Source organism: Diadema antillarum, unplaced genomic scaffold (assembly GCF_040938485.1).
Source record: "Diadema antillarum isolate AM-2024a unplaced genomic scaffold, OU_Dant_1.0 scf00000097, whole genome shotgun sequence".
NCBI lineage: Eukaryota > Metazoa > Echinodermata > Echinoidea > Diadematoida > Diadematidae > Diadema > Diadema antillarum.
In genome coordinates, this window is record NW_027270986.1 from 695,019 (window position 1) to 714,569 (window position 19,551).

Sequence of the window (19,551 nt, forward strand, 5' to 3'; positions counted from 1 at the left end):
CACAATGTATGGTAATCCTTTCCACTGAAAGACCCCATCAAGGTATATTATGACCAAATGGTTTCACATCAACATCACATTTCTTATGAAATTGAACGAAAATGATATTGAGGTCAACCAATCTCTCTATCTATGTCAACAGCAAATACATCGGAAATGAACTAATCATCAAAACGTTTTGATTGAGTCCACTGTAACCTTTCCGTTTCTCTGCTGGCTACAAATTACCTCAAGCATTAGCTTGTGAGTTGTAAATTGTGCACTCAAAGACAATTTTAAAAAGATGGTTGCCTTCTATCTTATTTTTTGTATCTTTGATATGTTGTCTTTCTGTTTCAACCACACCTTATGTAAACTATACAAATTGCTTAACTCTTTATGTGCCACGTTCGCACATCCGACTCTGTCAATGGCGTGCCAACTTCGCATATTCTGCTCAACAAACAAAGCCACCAAAACCGATTGATAAATCACTAATCCCGCGGCACAATGAAAGTATTTCTCTCCCTTTTATTCCTCCCACATACGGCTTGCATTCTATGTGGTGATTGACTATCAAGCGGTGTTCCCCAACTAGATTTGTGCATATCGAAGTTTCTGTCACGGTGTTATGTGCAAAAGTCATGCCTTTACAGTAATGTAGCAACTGGTCATCCAAAAGATAAATTGAAAATAGATTTGCCATACAATTTATATCGAAGCAAAGTTTGGCATTCCTCTTTAACTTTGCTCACTATTGTGTCCACCATAACAGAAATTTGTAGAAGTTATAGAAATTGGGAAAACAGAATTCTTTCTCAAAACATGACTACCTTTGTGTCTCAGAATAACGTGGCACACAAGGGGTTTCCACCATGGCACATAAAGAGTTAAAAGTACACCATGCCATAATGCAAGAAACAACCTGATGGTCATGTTCTCATTTCCTTCACATATCATCAATTTTACCAGTAATCTTTTCAACTATTGCGACTGATTTTTATTCCTGTCCATTTATTCCTTCCATCATTGAAAAAGAAAAACAAGTTATTTAGATATTTACAATGTAGGCAGAGAAATAAATTGTTTCAAAACTATACGTTGAAACCAAAGGACTCCAATAAAGTCTGCTGGCCCGAAGAAATAGTTTTACCAAGAAAAACTAAAGTGAAGAATTGAGAGAAATATATCCACAAACAGCTCATGTCCAACACAAGCATCCAACGCGAAGCAGGAATGTGCCTGAGAAGAATGAAAATGAGCAGCATTAGGTGACAAAAATTGTTCAAAACATATCTGCTAACAGCTCATGCCCAAAACAAACAACTTAAGATAAAGTAATAAATGTATCTGAGCAGAATAAGTTAATAGGTGTCTCATTAGGTCCCCATCAGGAAGGGGAATGTGAGGGAATGCATACAGAATGAGATATGTCTAAGGGTGCATTTATCAACTCTTTTTTTTTTCTGCAGAAACAGGTTTTCCAAGCGGCTTTCAGGGATTTTTTTAGAGATGACAAACGCAAAGCTGTTTTGATTATGGGATTCGGAAAGCCTTTTTAAAAACCACAAATTTGTGCTTTCGAAAACAGGTTTTAGCCAGAAAAATGTTTCTAGAAGTGAGATAAACACAAAGCTATTTTGAAACGACTTGGTATTGCGCACGCCATATATGATCTTTTCTCCTCAGGTCAAACGGCGCAATGCAGCTGCGCAGCGACAAGGCCAGTTTCATGTTGGCAATGAGTCGATGAATGCAACTTATTTTGGAAGGCATTTGTAAAGGGCTTTGGAAACCACTTTTGAAAGTGGGTACGGAAAACCATTTCAAACTGGGGAAAGAAGATAAATGCAGCCTATGAGGTTACTCGGCATTTCAGAATAACTCTTCTTCTATAATAACACCATGATCCTATCAAATCATGAGGGGGATTTCCTCCCCCACCCGCCCCCATCGACTACCCCAGTGCCCCCACCCCTCCAAACAACAAGGGCCCACTCCCATTCCTCACCCCATTGCCTCAAATAAAAAACCTGACAGGATTTGATTGGCTGCAAACCCTGGACGACTTTGCAGTGAGTACTGTCTTCCACCTGTTATGACACTTAAGAAACTTGTCCATGCATTGTTCTACTTTGCAGGATTCGTGCTATCATAAATTGTCACAGATACTGTGACATATGAAAAGACACGAATTTTGTGAAGGAAATGTAATGCATCCTAGCCGATAAGAAGGAAGGAAAAAAAACTTCATTAGATGTGCTCTGGTGGTGTGTATTTCAGGGCAATACATTGTGGTACGTGTCTAATAGAGCATAGAGTAGCTTGATTTGGAGGAAATGAGCTGTTTTGGCAGACGCTAGTGTACATGAAACCTTCTCAAGACCAGCATCTCAAATTACCCTTGGGATGTATACCCACAAGAAGCCAGTGGTGCGGATAGAATTTTTCAAGTTCTTTCATTCAGTGTCTTGCCATGAAGCTTCATAAGCAAACGAGAAATGTTTGGAAGAATGAGTATTAACTCATTGGAGGAAGATGAATGTGTAAATATGACATTGCTTTGTTTGCTTGCACCTAAAAATTAAAATCGTATGTCAAGATTATGACTGCTCTGTGTACATTTTATGTCAGTAGAAATGCTCTTGTATTCAATTCTGTGAGACTATGACTTCAAACAAGCAACAAGATCTCAACATCATTAAAAAAAAACTTCAAATGTATAGTCCACATCAGATGATGGGTTTTCTTTGTGTGTACATGTCCACCTTCCACCCTAAAAAATTGCACACACACACACACACACACACACACTCACATAATGTTACAATGACAAACCTCACTCATTTGAGAAGATGCAATGTAGGAATGATTCTGAGATAATTGTACACAGGGGAAATACCATGCAAGTAAAACTCTTGTCTGTTTCAACAGATCTTCTGGGATTCCAAAAGAAATGTATCACATTGCATTTAATATTCTTGATTAGGACTTGCAGCTGCACTTGTATGCATGCAGGATTGGCCATAGATAGGTATGTACGTTATTCATGCCATCATTTTGCAGTGCTTAGCTTGCATTGTGAGCAAATGAAAATGATATAGTATGTAATTGGTTAACACTTACCTTTGTACAACGTTGTTAGTCATCAAACAATTTGTTGCTCAAAAGCAAAAGTTGAAATACAATTTGAAGACTGTTCTAAGTGTTGATAAAAGATATATTGAAATTGCAGGATCTAATTCAATTCACTGGAAAGCTCAAATGGGATTTGATATACACGTATAGTGCAAGTTGTGCTGTTTTGATATTGCAATGTTTTAGATTGGAAGTAAGTATTTGACAAGACTTCATAGGAGCTGACATATTTACATGAATCTGTGCTTATCTAGGCTCATTTCCATCAAATTATGTTAGGATTGCGCAAGGCTAATGAATGTAAAGTGTGTCATTTCTGCTTAAGGATAAACTGGCAGTATAAATCACTTCAGTGCTATGCAAGGCCATGCCTTGATTACGCTATCACTGATAGCGGGTAATTGCACATTAGATTAGTGACATTGGCTGCCATACTAGATCGTTCATCTGTTTTCACACGTCCATTCATTGCCTTGTCTGCGGTAATTACAACTGACAGTCGCAAGAAGGTCGGCATTTGCTGTGGGCGGGACTGACCGGCATGCTGCTGTGTAGATGCCTATCAGATGTATAGAAAGTAATTAGACCCCAGCGGCAGAGGAAGAGGGCTTGCATGTTTTAAATTGATGTTTTCCAGATGGCCAACTTGCTTGCACAATCTATTTTGACAAAGGCAGCAAGGACTCCTGTAAGCTTTAGCATATTTATATTTCTTTATTTCAAGGGAATTTCTTATCATTGTTTTTTCACTACTTTTATTTTCATTGTTTCAGAAAAAAACATTACTAAACATGATAGTAGCCAGTGCTGGTTCAAAGGGACCAAAAATCTGTTACCATTCACTCAGTCAATCAGAACTGTATTCATGATTTGCTTAGAAGCACATAAATATGTCTAAAAGGTGAAACTCTAAATTGCAGCAAATGAAATGTTGAAAACAAAATACCCCCTTAAACAAACATTAAACTATTGACATCACAAACAAATTGCTTTGCAGAGAGCTTCATTGGTATGGAATTCCCTCAAAGATTTGAGATTCTATGTTACACTCAGTGCTATTTTGTTGATTTCCCTTTATACAGGAATTCACGTTACCCACATAAGCTTCCACATTTTGTGTAGGATGAATTATATCCCTTAAAATTTTAGGATCTTTGCAGGCTAACTCCATACAGGCTTTGAAACCAGTAGCTGCCTTTATTTTCTAATCGCTTACAGTGTTATCAGAATTTTACATTGAACCTTTTGAGGACAGGCTGATTTTGCTACAACATGCATTTTCCATAGACACTTGCCCGAGTATACTCAAGACTCATCTTCAATGGATTAAGCTGCTTTGCGCTGTATTTACAAGGGATCTGAAACTACCGTAATATTCCCTCCTTTTTTAATATTTGTGGTATCGTACCTGCTTTTTAATGGATGATTTTTCAAGTAGGTTATCCTTGATAATATTCATAGTAGTAGTAGTAGTAATGAAATAATAATGATTATAATAGCAGGCTTTTTATATAGCACATTTCTGACTTGGTAAGAATATCAATGTGGTCTACCGACTATCATTACCCCTGTCACTGAATACATTATTTCCAACCAACAATGTGCTCACTTTCCACTCCCTGGGGAGCATAAGTGCCACTGACCTGTTATTTCTTACAACCTGCCATGCCCTCCCCCGCCTTCCATGATACACTTCATAACAGGAGGAATGTAGTAACTACCTTTCTATGAAATGTAGCAACATCAATCAAATCTTGCAAAAACAGATACTGGCCAATGATGCCATGCATACAGTCATTGTCAGAACTCTACCTAATCGAGTCCTGCCTGGGACCACCATATCATCTGGCATTCGAAAGCAGATATGATCATAGAGATCAAGTTTCGGGGGGACGGGGGGGGGGGGGGGGGGGGGGGGAACAATGCGACTGTGCTATGTGCCCCACCAGAAAGTGCACCACGGGCAGAGTGATCCCCGAGTGCCAGAAATCATTTGATATTGCCTAAATTTGATACCCACATTCACACCCACCTTCTCATTTTTCTCGTTTCTTGAATTTGTGCATGGCGCTGCGTGAGAGAGTGAGCCAGGATTCAGGATTGTATTCGTTTTCTGTGCTGTGAAATCATTGGCATTCGTGCCATATGTGATTGCCGCAGCCTTCTGCTAAAGAAAGCATGGGGAGTTGCATTATATCTCACCATTGGTCAACCAGCCTCTGTATGTATCTTCACACAAACACACAATTGTAGATACTAGTATTTAGACATGAGCCTAGGCAAGTAATACATGGTAGATGTTGCAAACATGATTTTGTAAAGGGATCTGTGTATCAAATCTTTCAAGATTTTTTGTTGTTGTTGAAGTTCATTTATTTTCTTCTTTTTGTACAACTTTTAATATTTACCACTGTTAGTTATTTTCCATTTAGGGACGTGAAATCAGGGCCCTGTCTTTTAAAACTTGTGATAGCATCTAGAAATTAAAAAAATCACAAATTTCTTGAAAGCTGCAATCAATGGCAACCTGTGATTGATTGATTGCAGTTCTCTGTCTTAATTTCAATCATAACTTTTTTATAAGATGGATTTGCATTCAATCTTAAAGTTGTGATTGATCTAAATCAATTACAAGTCGTTATAAGACGGGGCCCAGGAGTGCTGAAATATTGTTCACAATGATTTTCCTTTTTCTGCTCTCCCTCCCCTAAAAAAAAGGAAGAGAAGAAAAAGAAGGCATCACAAGAAAAGAACTGTGTATCATCAACGATTAATCTACTCCACAATCACAGCCTCTGTTCTTGTGCATTAAGTATTTCTTGCATATAGTTGAAAAACTTGAAGGATAAGGAGATTGGTATGATGTATAAGTACATTCTGATTTTGTTTTTCTTATAATATCAAAAGAAAAGTCACAGTCAAAATACTTCCTCACAATCCTTCACAATTTCCTGATGTTATATGCTCAAATTCAAGTTTACTGCTAATTTGTTTGTTTTCATGTGTCATTGAAAAATGTGTCCATCAGATGAGTGTGGTCAGTTCCTGTTTTTATGAAATACAGATTTTCACATTTCAATTTAGTTAGCCGGGCAGTCTGAATGAGATGTTAAGTTATATTTGCTCAAACATTCAAGTGAATTTAAGCCTCTACCAGTAATCATTTTGTTCACTTCCCCCGAAAAAATAAAAAGGAGATCTACAAATTTAGTATACAATTGAACCTCTCGTATCCGGACAAGTCGGGACCGGGGCTCATCCGGATAAGGGATTTGGCCGGATACGGGAGACTCAATGCTTTATACATGTACATATACATACACATGTACTGATGTAGCCCATTGTAGTACCACATGTAGTAATGTGTATACTGCAACCTTTTCATTGTTACACTCAGTAACAGACCCCAAAATAGAGGTTTGTGTTTGCAAGAATGAAATCATTTTCTTTTATAAATTCTTGGGATGATTTACCTAAATAATTATTAAGAAATGTATCAAAGTAGATCTTGAAAATAAACAGTACAAGTCGACAAAACTATGCTTCAAAATTCGATCATCAAGGCTCGGCAAAGTCGACTGTAGGTCGCCATTGTTAGATATGGTCTCCCTCTCTCTCTCTGTGTACTGTGTGTGAACAATTTTTGAGTGTTCAATATCATTCATTGCTCAGCCAATGACTCGAAACAATGCATGTCTATGTCATATCGACGGCTTTGTATGGACCTAAGTGGCAATGCGATATGAGAGGACTCGAGCGCATAATCTGTCCATGTTCTTGCGATGATTTGGGGATGTTTGGGGATGTTAAAATGTCTGAAGGTAAGCAATTTGGAAGGAAATTTGATGTAATGTATGTTAATCATGTTGGAAGTAATATGTAATTCATGTGTGTTTGTGTAGGAGTTCTCAAGGAGTTGGGAATCACCCTTTCCTCCCGTAATTATTAAAAAAAGGAAAAAAAAATCACGGCGAGATTGCGTCCGTATAATAGAGAGATCCGGATAAAGGGAGGCCGGATAAGAGAGGTTCAACTGTATATTGAAATATAATGCATAATGAGAACTTTTCCTACCTTGTAACATATAAATGCACATGACTCATAATAAGCAGTGCCACATCAGTAGTAAAAAGCATGCAGGGATATAAGACAGGCTCTTATAATTCCTTTTTTTCATAGGAAGCAAGCAATATTTTGAATTCATGATGAAAATAGATATGTGTTATATACATACAGCTCACTGTAGTTGGGAGTCCTGAATGCGTAACTCAATAATGACTATTTGAAGATTGCCTTGCCGTGCAGTGATCGCCATCTCATGTAAATATCCCGCAGATTCGAGGAGTTCTCCAAGTTTATGAATCTTTATCACAGGTTTATTGCCCTCCAACTCCCCCCTCACCCTCCCCTCCCCCCCCCCCCCCCCCCCCACCGTTCAGCTCAAAATAGATTGTCATTCATCTTTTCCTGTCAGCATCTCAACTCTCCTGCGTCGCTGTGACAAACATACTCCTGATTGAAGTAGGCACTGCGTGTGAAGGTGCTGAGAATTGATTTTCACTTCTGAGTCGGGGAGCGGGAGGGATGCCGTTCCGATGATTTTCTTGTTTTTGTTTTTGTTTTGTTTTGCGTTTTGTTGCTCGAATCAGATATTGCATTTTGGCGCTCTCTGAAATTAGAAATTGATGAACCGTCATTATAATAAAGGCGCACGCGTGATTTGTTGATGACCCCCCAGATTTTGCTGGGTGTTGTTCAGGAAGATATGGCAACCCCACTCTGTGTTTCATGCTTTGTGGTTTAAATTTGAGCACAACATTCGCAGAAACCAGCGTATCCTGGTGTTTCATGGATATAAACCTGAAATGGATAGGTACACCACTTTCCACGCCATATATCTGATATTTGTATGTGTATGTTTATGGATATAAAGACTGAAAAAAAATTCCCCTTCCATCAAAGAGAAGCTTCAGTCTGGTTGAGAGCAAACTGATGAAAAAGCAACAGGCATAAATGTATTTCTTTATTTATGTCTTATCAATTGTAATCCACCAAATTTGCCATTCTACATTTCTTATTTTGCATTTGTGAAAAAAAAAACAATTATATTCTTGAATTTCAAACCTACCTAACCACCCTGGAAAAAAAAAGAAGAGTGAGTAAATCTTATCTGTGCGTTAGGTAACCAGCTTTCATATCTTTATACAAGATTATGCGAGGGGAGGATATTTATACATTCTTTGCTATTCCCTTTCAAGATATCTCTGCAATGCAAAATTAGTATTCCATTCAATTTGGCTTCCTATCTTCCATACCGAACTCATCTCCCCTTTGATAAAAATGACAGAAAATCAAATAATCCCTTTGCCTCTGTGGTAGATAACTAATTTATGAAAGAAAAGTGGATGAGAAAAAGTGAAACTGCTCTTATTCTTTTCTTTCCATAGTGCTCTGTTTTTTTGCATGCCAGAAAAATATATTCCATTTGATATTGACTTTATTTTAGGCCTGCTTGCCCTATTCCCCTCAAAATAAAAAACAAACACACACATACACACACACACACACAGGCAGCAGAAGTAATAAGCTGAGTATTTTATGTTTATATTTGCAAGTAGGTGATTTCCTAGATAGGAGAATGAGAACAAGAGAAAAGCGGAGAGTGCCGAGGGCATAGATTCTCAGAAACCTTCTTGGAGTCACCCATGTGTGCACAAACCACTCAGCCCCAAGCCGTCTCGCATCGCAGGAGATTCAACATTTATAGGCACACCACTGACCATCAAGTACATGGAGCCATTCTCCATCGCCTCTTTGACTCCTCTCTCCCCCCTTTCTCCCCCTTCTCTTTCCCTTCTCTCCCCCCCCCCCCCCACAATCATACAAACACACACACACACACACACTCACCAGTGGTAGCAGATCCAGGGGGGGGGGGGGGGGCGCACCAGGCGCGCGCCCTCTCTTTATTTTTGCTAAAACAAAAGAAATAAGCAGAAAAAATAGGGGCGACACATGCGCCCCCTTCAATTTTGCAAAGGGGCCTCCCCTTTATGGAATTCCTGGATTCGCCCCTGCTCACATTGTCACAACTTTGACTTTTCGTCCCCATTTCTCAATTCCTATTCAATCCTCTGCTTATCTCTATTCCATCGTATTTATGAAGGCTACGTGACACTTGCTCCTGCGACAATTGCTCCCATGTAATATCTGAATGCTAAGCCAAACATAAAGTCTACCCACAAACATAACCCTAATCCCTAATCCTAATCCTCACATCAAACTAAACCTAAAACTCTTAAGTTCTTCCTAAGTCCTTGGAGAAAATAAGACTGGAGCAATTGTCGCAGAAGCAAATGTTGTGTCACCATCTCTGCTAACATGTTTTGTTCTGAGTTATTTTTCCACCCACCCAATAAGCTAGTACCTGCCATCTTCCTATCAAAATATTATGAGCTTACTCAAATTAACAATTCCTGCGTCATTTTTTTTATTGCATGCGATTGATGAATTGCCCTTTATCAATATAAATAAACACTTAGTTTTTTAGTAGGAGCCATGATAAAAATCATGGGCTCACATACTTGGATTGGACTCAAACCAACAAACTTCTGAATGCCAGACAGACGCCACATCCACTTGTACTCAGTTGATCATATCTTGTGTTTGATAATAAGATATCATATGAGCTTGTCAATGAAATATGTGCAGAGGAAATCAAACTTGCTGATCAGTTGCAATAAAAACAACTCGTTGCAAGAATCATTCATTTGAATAAATCCACAAAACCCGCTGCCATAAGGGATCACAACCATCTATGGTTGTCAGGCAGAAGCTCAGTACTGTAAAAGTGGATATTTTCATGCAGGTAATATTTCGTGCATGGCCTGATAAAAAAAAAAAAAGTTTAGCATGTTTTTAATTCCGCAGAATCAAGACATCAACTACTGGAACATATGGCTAGCAAAAATATTCCCATGCTTTTATTTTCGCGCTAGTTTTTGGTTGCACAAAATGCGCAAAAATTTCCACTTTTACAGTGATCTAGTAGATATGATGCCTGTCTTGCAATCAGAAGTTTGTTGGTTCAAGTCCAATTCAAGTATGTATGCCCATGCGTTTTATCGTAGCTACTACTAAAACACTGTCATGAACTTACCATTAACATTAGTTTTGATTAATAGTCATTTTCTTTCTATGACATAATTTTCCTCTTTTTTTTTACATGTACTCCCTCCCCTCTCTTTCCCTCTATGTTTATCATAAACATTGTGTGACATTTATGACATGTAGAAGTAAAGTCTTTTCATTTGTCCTAATCAGTTAGCATTAATTTTCTTTGTAATACTGTTATGTTTATTTTGTACTTATTATGAAGGTTTGATATTCCCATTTTTACTGATAGTAAGAAAATTATTTTTGCATAATAATTGCATTTCTATTTAAGGTTAACATTTAAGAAGTTTGTTTGTCATATCTTAACTTTAAAAAACTACTGCAGATGATCATCAGCACACATTTTTTATTTTCTTTTATTTTGGTGAGTGAGCACACAAAATTAATATACAAGGCAGTATGTGTTCAAAGTAATCTTATGGACAAAAGAAATTCAGGATATGCCTAATACATAAGCTTATTAGTATATGGAGATAGGGGAACACTTGTTTTGCAAAAGCTGACTTTATCGCTCTAAGTTGACCATATCTTGTGTTTAAAAGATAAGGTATTATGTGGTCTTGTTAGTGAAATAAGTGAAGGGCTAATCAAACTTGTTGCATTAAAAAACCTTCAGACTCCAGGTATATATGTACTTATATTTTAAGGCTACAAGTTGTTTTTTTTTTAATAAGATATGCATTTAATATCAAACCCTTTCCACAAATGCCCTTCTGCCCCTCAACCATCGCATATTGTATTTCTATATCTGTATTTATGTTTCATATGAGTGTGTGTTTGTGTGTGTGTGTTTTGTGTGTATCATGTTTTTTAGGGACAAAAGGTGACATATCTCCATTCGCTGGAATGCATTAAGAGAATCCCTGTAGCTAATGCCAAGTCTTCCTCATGCTCCACACCCCTCAGGGCATGCACTGAATCAGATGGGTGTGTGGCTGACTGAAACTAATGGATTACAGTGGATTCAGGGGACGCATTTCAGCCTAATAATCATCAGGGGAATGACAAAAATTGATGGATCTTGAAAAGAATGGTAACAAGAAAAATTATACCTCAGAGGACCATTGGCTCCCATAATTCCCGGTGTCTCCATTTCGGCTTCTCTTCCAGAAAGTTGTGATGGGATTCAAAAATAGAAATATGCTGATGGCACAGAAGATACGCGTAGGCACAGACATACAAATATACATCCACTTTGAATACACGTACACACACAGTTACACTTTCACACAAGGACTATTCATGAATGCAAAAATTTATTGTAAGAGATAAAGAAAGTGGAGCTTGTCTCGTTTTGCATGATTATTTTTTGGTCTTAGGAACATGTGTTTGCTTCATGTACTTCACTCCTTTTCCACTGTATTTCTCAAGCATCAAAGAACATATTACTCTTCTCTCTCTCTCTCTCTCTCTCTCTCTCTGTTACTTTATCTCTTTTTCTTACTCCACCTCTATTTACCATGACCAATGAACCAAAGGAAATGCTGTATGTATCTCAAGGTCTGAGCCTGACGCAATATGCTCAGAATTCAGCCGATTTAGCGTCTGAAATTCTGAATAGCAGCGCTATTTTTGTTCAGTTCTGCAGGGACACGAGTTTGATAGCTGGCTCGCATGTTTCACCCCCGTGATCAATAGCTTCTGCTCCATTGAGCATCACCTTGAAAGCCTAGTTTGATTTCAGGGTGGTGAAGACGAAGGGAATGAAGACGGAGCACTGAAGAGACAGACGTCTCGACAATAGCACTCTGTTTGCGATTGTGAAACATGAAATGGAGTATTGGAGATGAGGTGAATTTGTTTACCCATGTAACATTTTTATGAGCAGTGCAGCATGTTGTTGTTATTGTCTCCATGGAGATACGCTAGTAGCCTTGGCCTGCCGAAAGAGGATGTTTCCCTCCCTTTCAGGACTCACAAAAGTGAAGCTGAAGTGACACGATTTCACACAGGCACAAGCATTAGTAGACTCTAGAGCAAGAAATCACATTGTGCACCAATAAGCCGACTCTCAAAATGGGTTCAAAATAAGATGGGGGTGGGGGGTGGGAGGGAAAGTAACAAAAGGGATATTGGGTCTTTGGCCACACCACTGAAGGAGACTATATTGTGTAGCATCCACCAGAATCCACAGCAGTGTATCAACCTACTGACGCAGACTTGCCAATAAGATCTGCTTGACAGCTGACTCGACAATATCTCCTGCTCCGTTACTAGCTCCGTCAGAATCGGTTACCATGGCAACTTGCATAACAGAATGTGCAAATGATAACAGTTTTCAGCCCCATGGTCCTAAGTTTTTGATATTCAAGGCAAAGGGGTTTTCTTATGCAGATATATAAGACATGTTTACTTGTAATATGTGTGTTTGTGTATCTATATGTTTGTGCTCTTTCATTGGCAAAAGGAATCAATCAGGTGTTATTTTTTCTGAATGAGCAACATATATCTGTCATTCACGTTGATATCAGTTGAATACTTTGTTTGTGATAGAACTGTTTTATCAGCTCAATTTGTGTTTCTACTTGGCATCTATGTGTAAAGAACATGCTTAGTTTTTAGATGAAAACATTGCTAAATTAGTACATTTGTTGCAAGCTTTTTCCACTTGCTTTCTTTTGCCAAAGTAGGGCAGATCCATGTATGTGCATTTATAAAGTAATGTCAGTATGTACATAGAGTGAGTGTATGTGGCCTAATTTATCCATATTTTGTTTTTCATTTCATCGTTGCTCCTTGTTTTCAGTTCTGGTGCCATGTGTCATGTGTATCTGAATGCGATACATAACAAGACAACAGAAAATAACCAGTTGTATTTTCAAAAATAACATGTCAGTGCTTTCAGACAAAGTTGTGAACATATTTGGTATAAAGTAGCATATCCACACATTTATGAACTGTGGGTGGGGGGGGGGGAGGAAAAAGACTATCGAAATAAAATATACCATAATTTATTTCTGTCACTAACTCTTTTGTAATTGAAGGATATTTGAGCTCTATGTCTGGCTTTCACTCATCTTCAAAATTGATATCTGAAATAAATTGATTTGCTTTAGTTTTGTTTGTATATTTGAAACCCTTGATTTTCATATGCAGTATATTTTTGTATTGGGTTTTTTTTTTCTCTCTTTTTATGCGAAACCAAGATTTTGTAATACTTTATCCATTCCCCTGGCATCTTAGTTGTAATTGGGAGAATCGAGGTGTTACTGATGCAGATAATCTTGTTAAATTAATGCATTTCATTGGTTTGACTGGTTCAGAAGGGGAGATCTGTTGTTTCAGTCAGGTATTTGCTGAAAGAATAAATGATTGTGTTCAACGTTTGAAAATCAGCAGCAGATTCACAACAGGGTTCATACATATCTGTAGGTATACTGGTATGAAACGATGCTGATAATGATGATTATGACATGATTCTTAGTAGAAGTAGTACTGATGACAATAAACATAAACATTTATTCCCATCTGATCAGGGTGATGGCCTTGTCAATGTTAATGCTGCTCTACCAGAGGGCCAATTTTATTACCCCATTACTGGGTATACTATTTTTGCATCTGAGTCAAGAGAGACATATTCTCCTATTGTTGAAGGATGAGCATACCAATGTACATAGATATAGCTGCAGATGTTCTATGAATGTGTATCACAACTTGCAAGTAGCACATTAAAGCCTTCTTCAGTGCACAGTTCTGACGTCAGCATTGCCACACTGGAAGAATATATTCTTTGCCGTCAATAGATATGTTACAATTCATTGCCTTTCTGTCTATTTTCATCAGATTCATGACTAGCTGGCAAAGGAAATTTGCCCTAGATCTTTTTTTTCCTTCATTCTATTCATCATGTTCATTTTTAAAGGGAAGCAGTCCTGAGATTTTCACTGTACTGATGATTAAGAAGAGTAAAAAACATAACCTTTCACCAATTTATACGCGTGGACATAAAAAATTGTCTCCGTACACGATTTTAAAAAAATAATTCCTGCAAGCGATCGTGTAAGAGCCTGCCAAAAGGTGCAACGTCATTGATGCCCTACTCTCATGTTGACAGCCGTGCCTCAGAAAACCAATTTAAGTGTTCAAAATGATCATATCTGATTTTTTCATAAAATGTGACAATATGTGGTTTTATTATTTCAAACAAAATATTTCAAGCTTATTTATATATACAATTAATATAAAAATAAATAGTAAACATGTATTTGTATTAAATAACTAGGGATGACGAGCAGAACACCGCTGGAAAGAGTTGTGCATCGATGACGTATGACTCTCCGCCAAGACTTGCTCATTTGCAGAGTCACACTTTTTTAACCGAAATATACGAGCTTATTTGGTGATTTGAAAGTTTGTTTTTGATGAAAGTAGTTCATTGGAGGTACCAACAACAACATTTTTTTTTTTATTTCGTGAGGACTGCGTCCCTTTAAGCTCAAGCAGGCTTGGCAATATATTATTTATAAGTCAGTGAGCTAGGTTTGTAATCTTCACATAATTAAATATGTTGCAATTCATTGAATTTCTGCCTATTTTTATCAGATACATGGCTCACTGGCAAAGGAAATTTGCCTTAGATTTTTTTTCCCCTTTCAACATGTTCTACTCATGTCCATTTTTACGCTCAAGTAGGTTTAGGAATATTTGTCTAATTCTGCAGGACAGGTTTGTAATCCTAGCACCACAAATTCTTATCAAATGAGTGTGAAAATTTTAGTTACAAAGATAGGAAAAATATGTATTTTTTGTATGCTTCAGCATTTTCCTCAAAGTATTCTACCTTTTTAAAACAGAAGATGTCAGATAATTTCAATCAGACTTTTTTCCTGGAAAAGTGCTTTTTGCAATATGCAACAAGACAGCATTTAATGGAACCGTGTGAAAGCATTTCTTGGGCTTAAGAGGAAATCTAATGTTTTTTATATTCCTCAAGCAAGTTTAAAAGTACTCCTGAGTCAGAGGAAATAGCTTGCTTATACCTCTTCACTGCTAGGACAATGATCTCTAGAAGATCTTTGAATTATGCAGCAGATGTGATAAATTCTCAGTCCTTTGCATTTATGTAGAACATCCACAGTAGAAGGCAAATTATACACCCACATAAGTGTCATCTATTTCTGGAGAAAGAAAAAAACAGCTTTTCTTGAGAAAAATTATTTTTTTTTTGTTAGCAAATCTATTCAAATATATACTTTGAATTTGAACAGAATTCCAAGGGGTACGCTTATTCTTGAGTCACATTTTCTTGAAGGGTAAATATGCCTCCTGGTCAAACATTCATGTCACAAAAGTATGATGCATGAATTTTGTTGTAGCTGTTGTTTTGGGAGAAAAGTTGTGGAGGCTTGTGATTGCAAGTATTTATGTGGAGTCTAAAGACCGTGCAGCCAGCATCGACAGTTAATGGCCAAGGGATAGTGTTGCCTCCATGATAACAAGATAATGTAAACTAAGTCTGGTGCTTTCAGGGGGCTTTTCTCCACAGCTCAATTCAGAGGGTAGTGATCTTTTAATGCACTCCGCTAGGTCACTGACAGTGCCTATGACTGTTGCCGTGGCGCAGAGAGGAGACACGCCATGTTCTCTTGCATTAGGGGAAACATCAAATAAAGATAGTCATTTAGAGATTTTTTTTCCATATTAAAGAGTGTGCCTACTGTGTTTGTGACATGCGGTGTCAGTGCACTATGTGTCTTTCAAAATACTTTGTTTCAAGATCACTACACTGAGTGTGCGAGACCTGACACTGCATTCGTGCAACTAATGTGAAGCTCTTTTATCTTTTTACCAATCTCCCTTCAAGTAAAGAGAAAGCTTGGCAGAGCTGTCACTTTTCAGGATGAACACAGGTGTCATGGAGAATTTAAGATTGTTTTCCCTAAAAGTCTTTGTGCTGAGTTTATTTCAGTTCAGCATTATTTGATGCAGAGAATACAGGTTTTCTCTTTGTGTTTATCTTATTTTTTTAAAGGGGAAAGTCAATAAGGATTGATGTGCAGATCAATGAGAAGTTTTTTAGGCACTTCATATTCACATATAATTTGCATACTTCTGTTGCAACATAATATCAATCTACAGGAATTTTTATATAAAACGTACTATTAAACAGATTTACTATTTTACAAGTCAAAAATTAATGCAACTTTTATGATTCTACTGGTTTAATTTTTATGCAACTTGTTAAACTCAACGAAAATATTGAGTGGAACTGTACTGTAATAAAGTCCCCCCTTATTGCCATCTCATCTCGCTTCCAGGGACCAACATCCAGACAAAAAGTCCTCCGGCTGGCGACGGGGGAAAAGAGACCAAGGACGCCAATGACCAGACCACGATCTCCGTCGCCGCCTCGGCGGCCAGTCTGATTCTTGTCCTTGTGGCGATCGTCATCTGGTACTTCCTTGTGCGAAAACAGTGAGTTTCCTCAAATCATATCACCCATCGACATTAGATTAGATTGCTTTATCCTCAAATTCTAGCGTTGTCTGTGACAATAAAGCTGCATTAGCTGCTGATTAACTGTGAAAATACTTAGACCTTGTGAGGCTATGGTAGGGAGGAGACGGGTGTATGTACAGGGTCACCTGAATTATTGTCGGTGATTGTAGCATCTCATGGTAATGACCCAAAACTTTAGCAGCAATTTTTATGGAGGTTTTGAAATTGCTTGCATAGAGGAGTAATAGAAAGTTTAATTAGCCTTGTTAGCTGACTGTAAATATTGTTACTTTTTATTTGTTGCAGTAACCAGTTACTAGATAAGCACTGCAATTAAACCGCGTCTTGAGTCTTAATCTTGTAATGCAGGTCGAGGCAAAACTTTCATGCTATACCCTTTCCATAGTGAATTCAGCAGTAATACAGTTGTGGAACATCTGTTTTCTTTGTATTGTTCAAAAGCAATGAAAACATATATATTGGCTCTATCATTTAATATTGATCTCATTTTACGAAGTATGTGAAAAAAAAAATCAGATCATTATTTCAATCGTGAAGGTTGAAGTCTTTTCAGAGTTTCAAACCCAAGTAGAGTGCTCTTCTTGGTTGTCAGTATTGGTAATGCATCCCTCATTCATATTTTAGAAGAGCATTTGTGGTATATATTTGCCACATAGATGTATAAACTTTTTCAATAATATCTTTGTGGAAGTGTAAGCAAAATTTGGCCATACTACTTTTGTGGAGGATATGTTTGTTTTTTGGCTTCATATGTTTGGTTTGATGTCTGACATTGGTCATGGCCTCTTTCACCAAAAGATTGCTGTCAAAGACAAAGAGCCATCAGAGACTTGGTAGCCACAAGAGTCATCGTAGCAACCCCGGAAGTCGTCAGGGCAGCTTTCGGGATGGGCACAGTGGGAGCATCAGGGACCACCACAGCAGCAGACACTCGCCAAAGTCCCACCGGTCCAGCAGCTCCCCGAAGTCGCACCACCGCCACTCCGGTTGCCACGACAACAAGGAGATATGCACCTGCCGCAAGTCCTACGACGCGCCCCTGGTGGAGCCGCAGTCGCCTAAGAACACTTCCATGTCGGAGTGCACCGGTAACTCCCCCTTCTGTCCCCATTCCACTCGCTTTCAGCACCCCAACCACCAAAGAACACGTGACTCGGTGCATTCGGAGCTCAGTGACACCGCTTGCGGCCCCGCAGGATCGATCTGCACGTGCAACATGGAGCAGGGTCAAACAAAGGTCATCACGGGGGCAGAGTTCACGGTGGTGGAGCTGGAGGCGCACAATAAGAGACAAATGGAGTCTAAAGACATGCGCAATGGACATGCGACTCCGTTCAGTCTCCGGGACGTGCCCTCCACCAGCGCACAGCAGCAGCCCTTTCCGATCCTGCAGTGCACCTGCCCACACCCTCCTGCGAGCCCCCCTCCAGACTCCCCTTTGGCTGCTGGCCACCGGAAGGTCACCCACGTTCAAAGTGACCCAGGGGTCATAGGTCAGAGAGGGGATGGGGAGATGGTGTGAATCCCAAGTGCAACATATTGACAGCTTTTGTTTATTGAATTCATCACTTTGTACAGCTTACGTTTTTGGCACATACCTTTTGTGGAACAGTCATTCCAATAGTATGACAGGAATATCAATTCTGATTTAGTTCTTTTCAGTCAGTGTCACCTTTGACCTTTCTCGCCTCGAAGCGCGGTCATCATCCTCTCCAGAGCAGTGGCTCATTTTGTTCCAGTTGAGGGTACAGATTTGAGAAATGACGTGACTACAAGGAATTAGGGTGAATCGAGATATGAGTGTGCTTGAACATGACTTCAAGGAATTAGGGTGAATCGATATATGAGTAAGCTTGAGAGAAAGATGTGCCAGGGGTATGACAATGATGGCTGAATGTTTAATCATTTTGCTGTGTAAAAATTTGTCTATCCATTCATATTTCATTGGTTTGCAAGTGAGGGTTTCTTTAAAGGCAAATACGGACAAGGCATGTGAGCATTTTTTGATGATGATATGTGTATCAACCTAGTGACAATATTTCAAGATGTCCCCTCCTTTTGTCCTTTTGGCTTCTGACCTGTGTACTCAGTCACTTCAGGGCCAGAAGAGGGTTGATGTTGTACAATACTTTAATACAGCATTAAAACCCTTCTGGCTCTTAATTGGCAACTCGGAAATGGCATTCACTTTATGACTAGGACCTCATAGAGTACTGTAGTAAGTATTAATGTTGGAATTTGAAGCATCCTGTATTTTGAGTACCAATATTTGCAAGATACTAGTGTTACCTGAAGACATTATTCAGTCTCTGGACATCAAGTTAAAGTTATTCATTTGTGGAGATAATCTCGTGGAAGAAAACAGTTCATACAAATTGATTTTGGAATATACTCCTAGTTATTGGTGCTAATGAGGATATAACTACCATAATCACATTTCCTATACAAAGAGGTGTTAAATAGGAAGATATTTACATGAACCTCGACTGTTGCCTTGGATAGATAGATGCTGTGAGAATGTGGTCACTCAATGTCGTTTTATTTCACTATCATCCATTTTCAAGGAGATCATTTCTGTTGTAGCGCTGTTTTGGTGCTTTTTAGATATTTCCCAGACTGTTTTCTGTACTTTTTTTAATGTTTTGCTGAAGTTTAAGTCATATCAATTCCTTGTTACAAGTTTTTTTTTTTTCATCAGTTATGTCTTATGCAGACACTTAGTTTACTGGAATTAAGATATGTGTTTTTTATGTTTTTCAAGCAAAGATTGTTTCATAAATGTTTGATATTATTATTTCT

General features: G+C 38.3%; 1 protein-coding gene across 2 annotated transcripts in view; it reads left to right on the plus strand.

The window, feature by feature from the left end:
• The window catches only part of LOC139718561 (uncharacterized), a 78,830-nt gene extending 60,554 nt beyond the window's left edge, over positions 1-18,276 (plus strand). For both annotated transcript variants that reach the window (XM_071630026.1, XM_071630027.1), the window contains 2 exons: positions 16,551-16,707; positions 17,551-18,276. In XM_071630026.1, the coding sequence (XP_071486127.1) occupies positions 16,551-16,707; positions 17,551-18,274 (881 nt within the window). In that variant the 3' untranslated portion in view covers positions 18,275-18,276. The remainder of the gene's footprint in view (positions 1-16,550; positions 16,708-17,550) is intronic.
• The last annotated feature ends 1,275 nt before the right edge of the window (positions 18,277-19,551 follow it).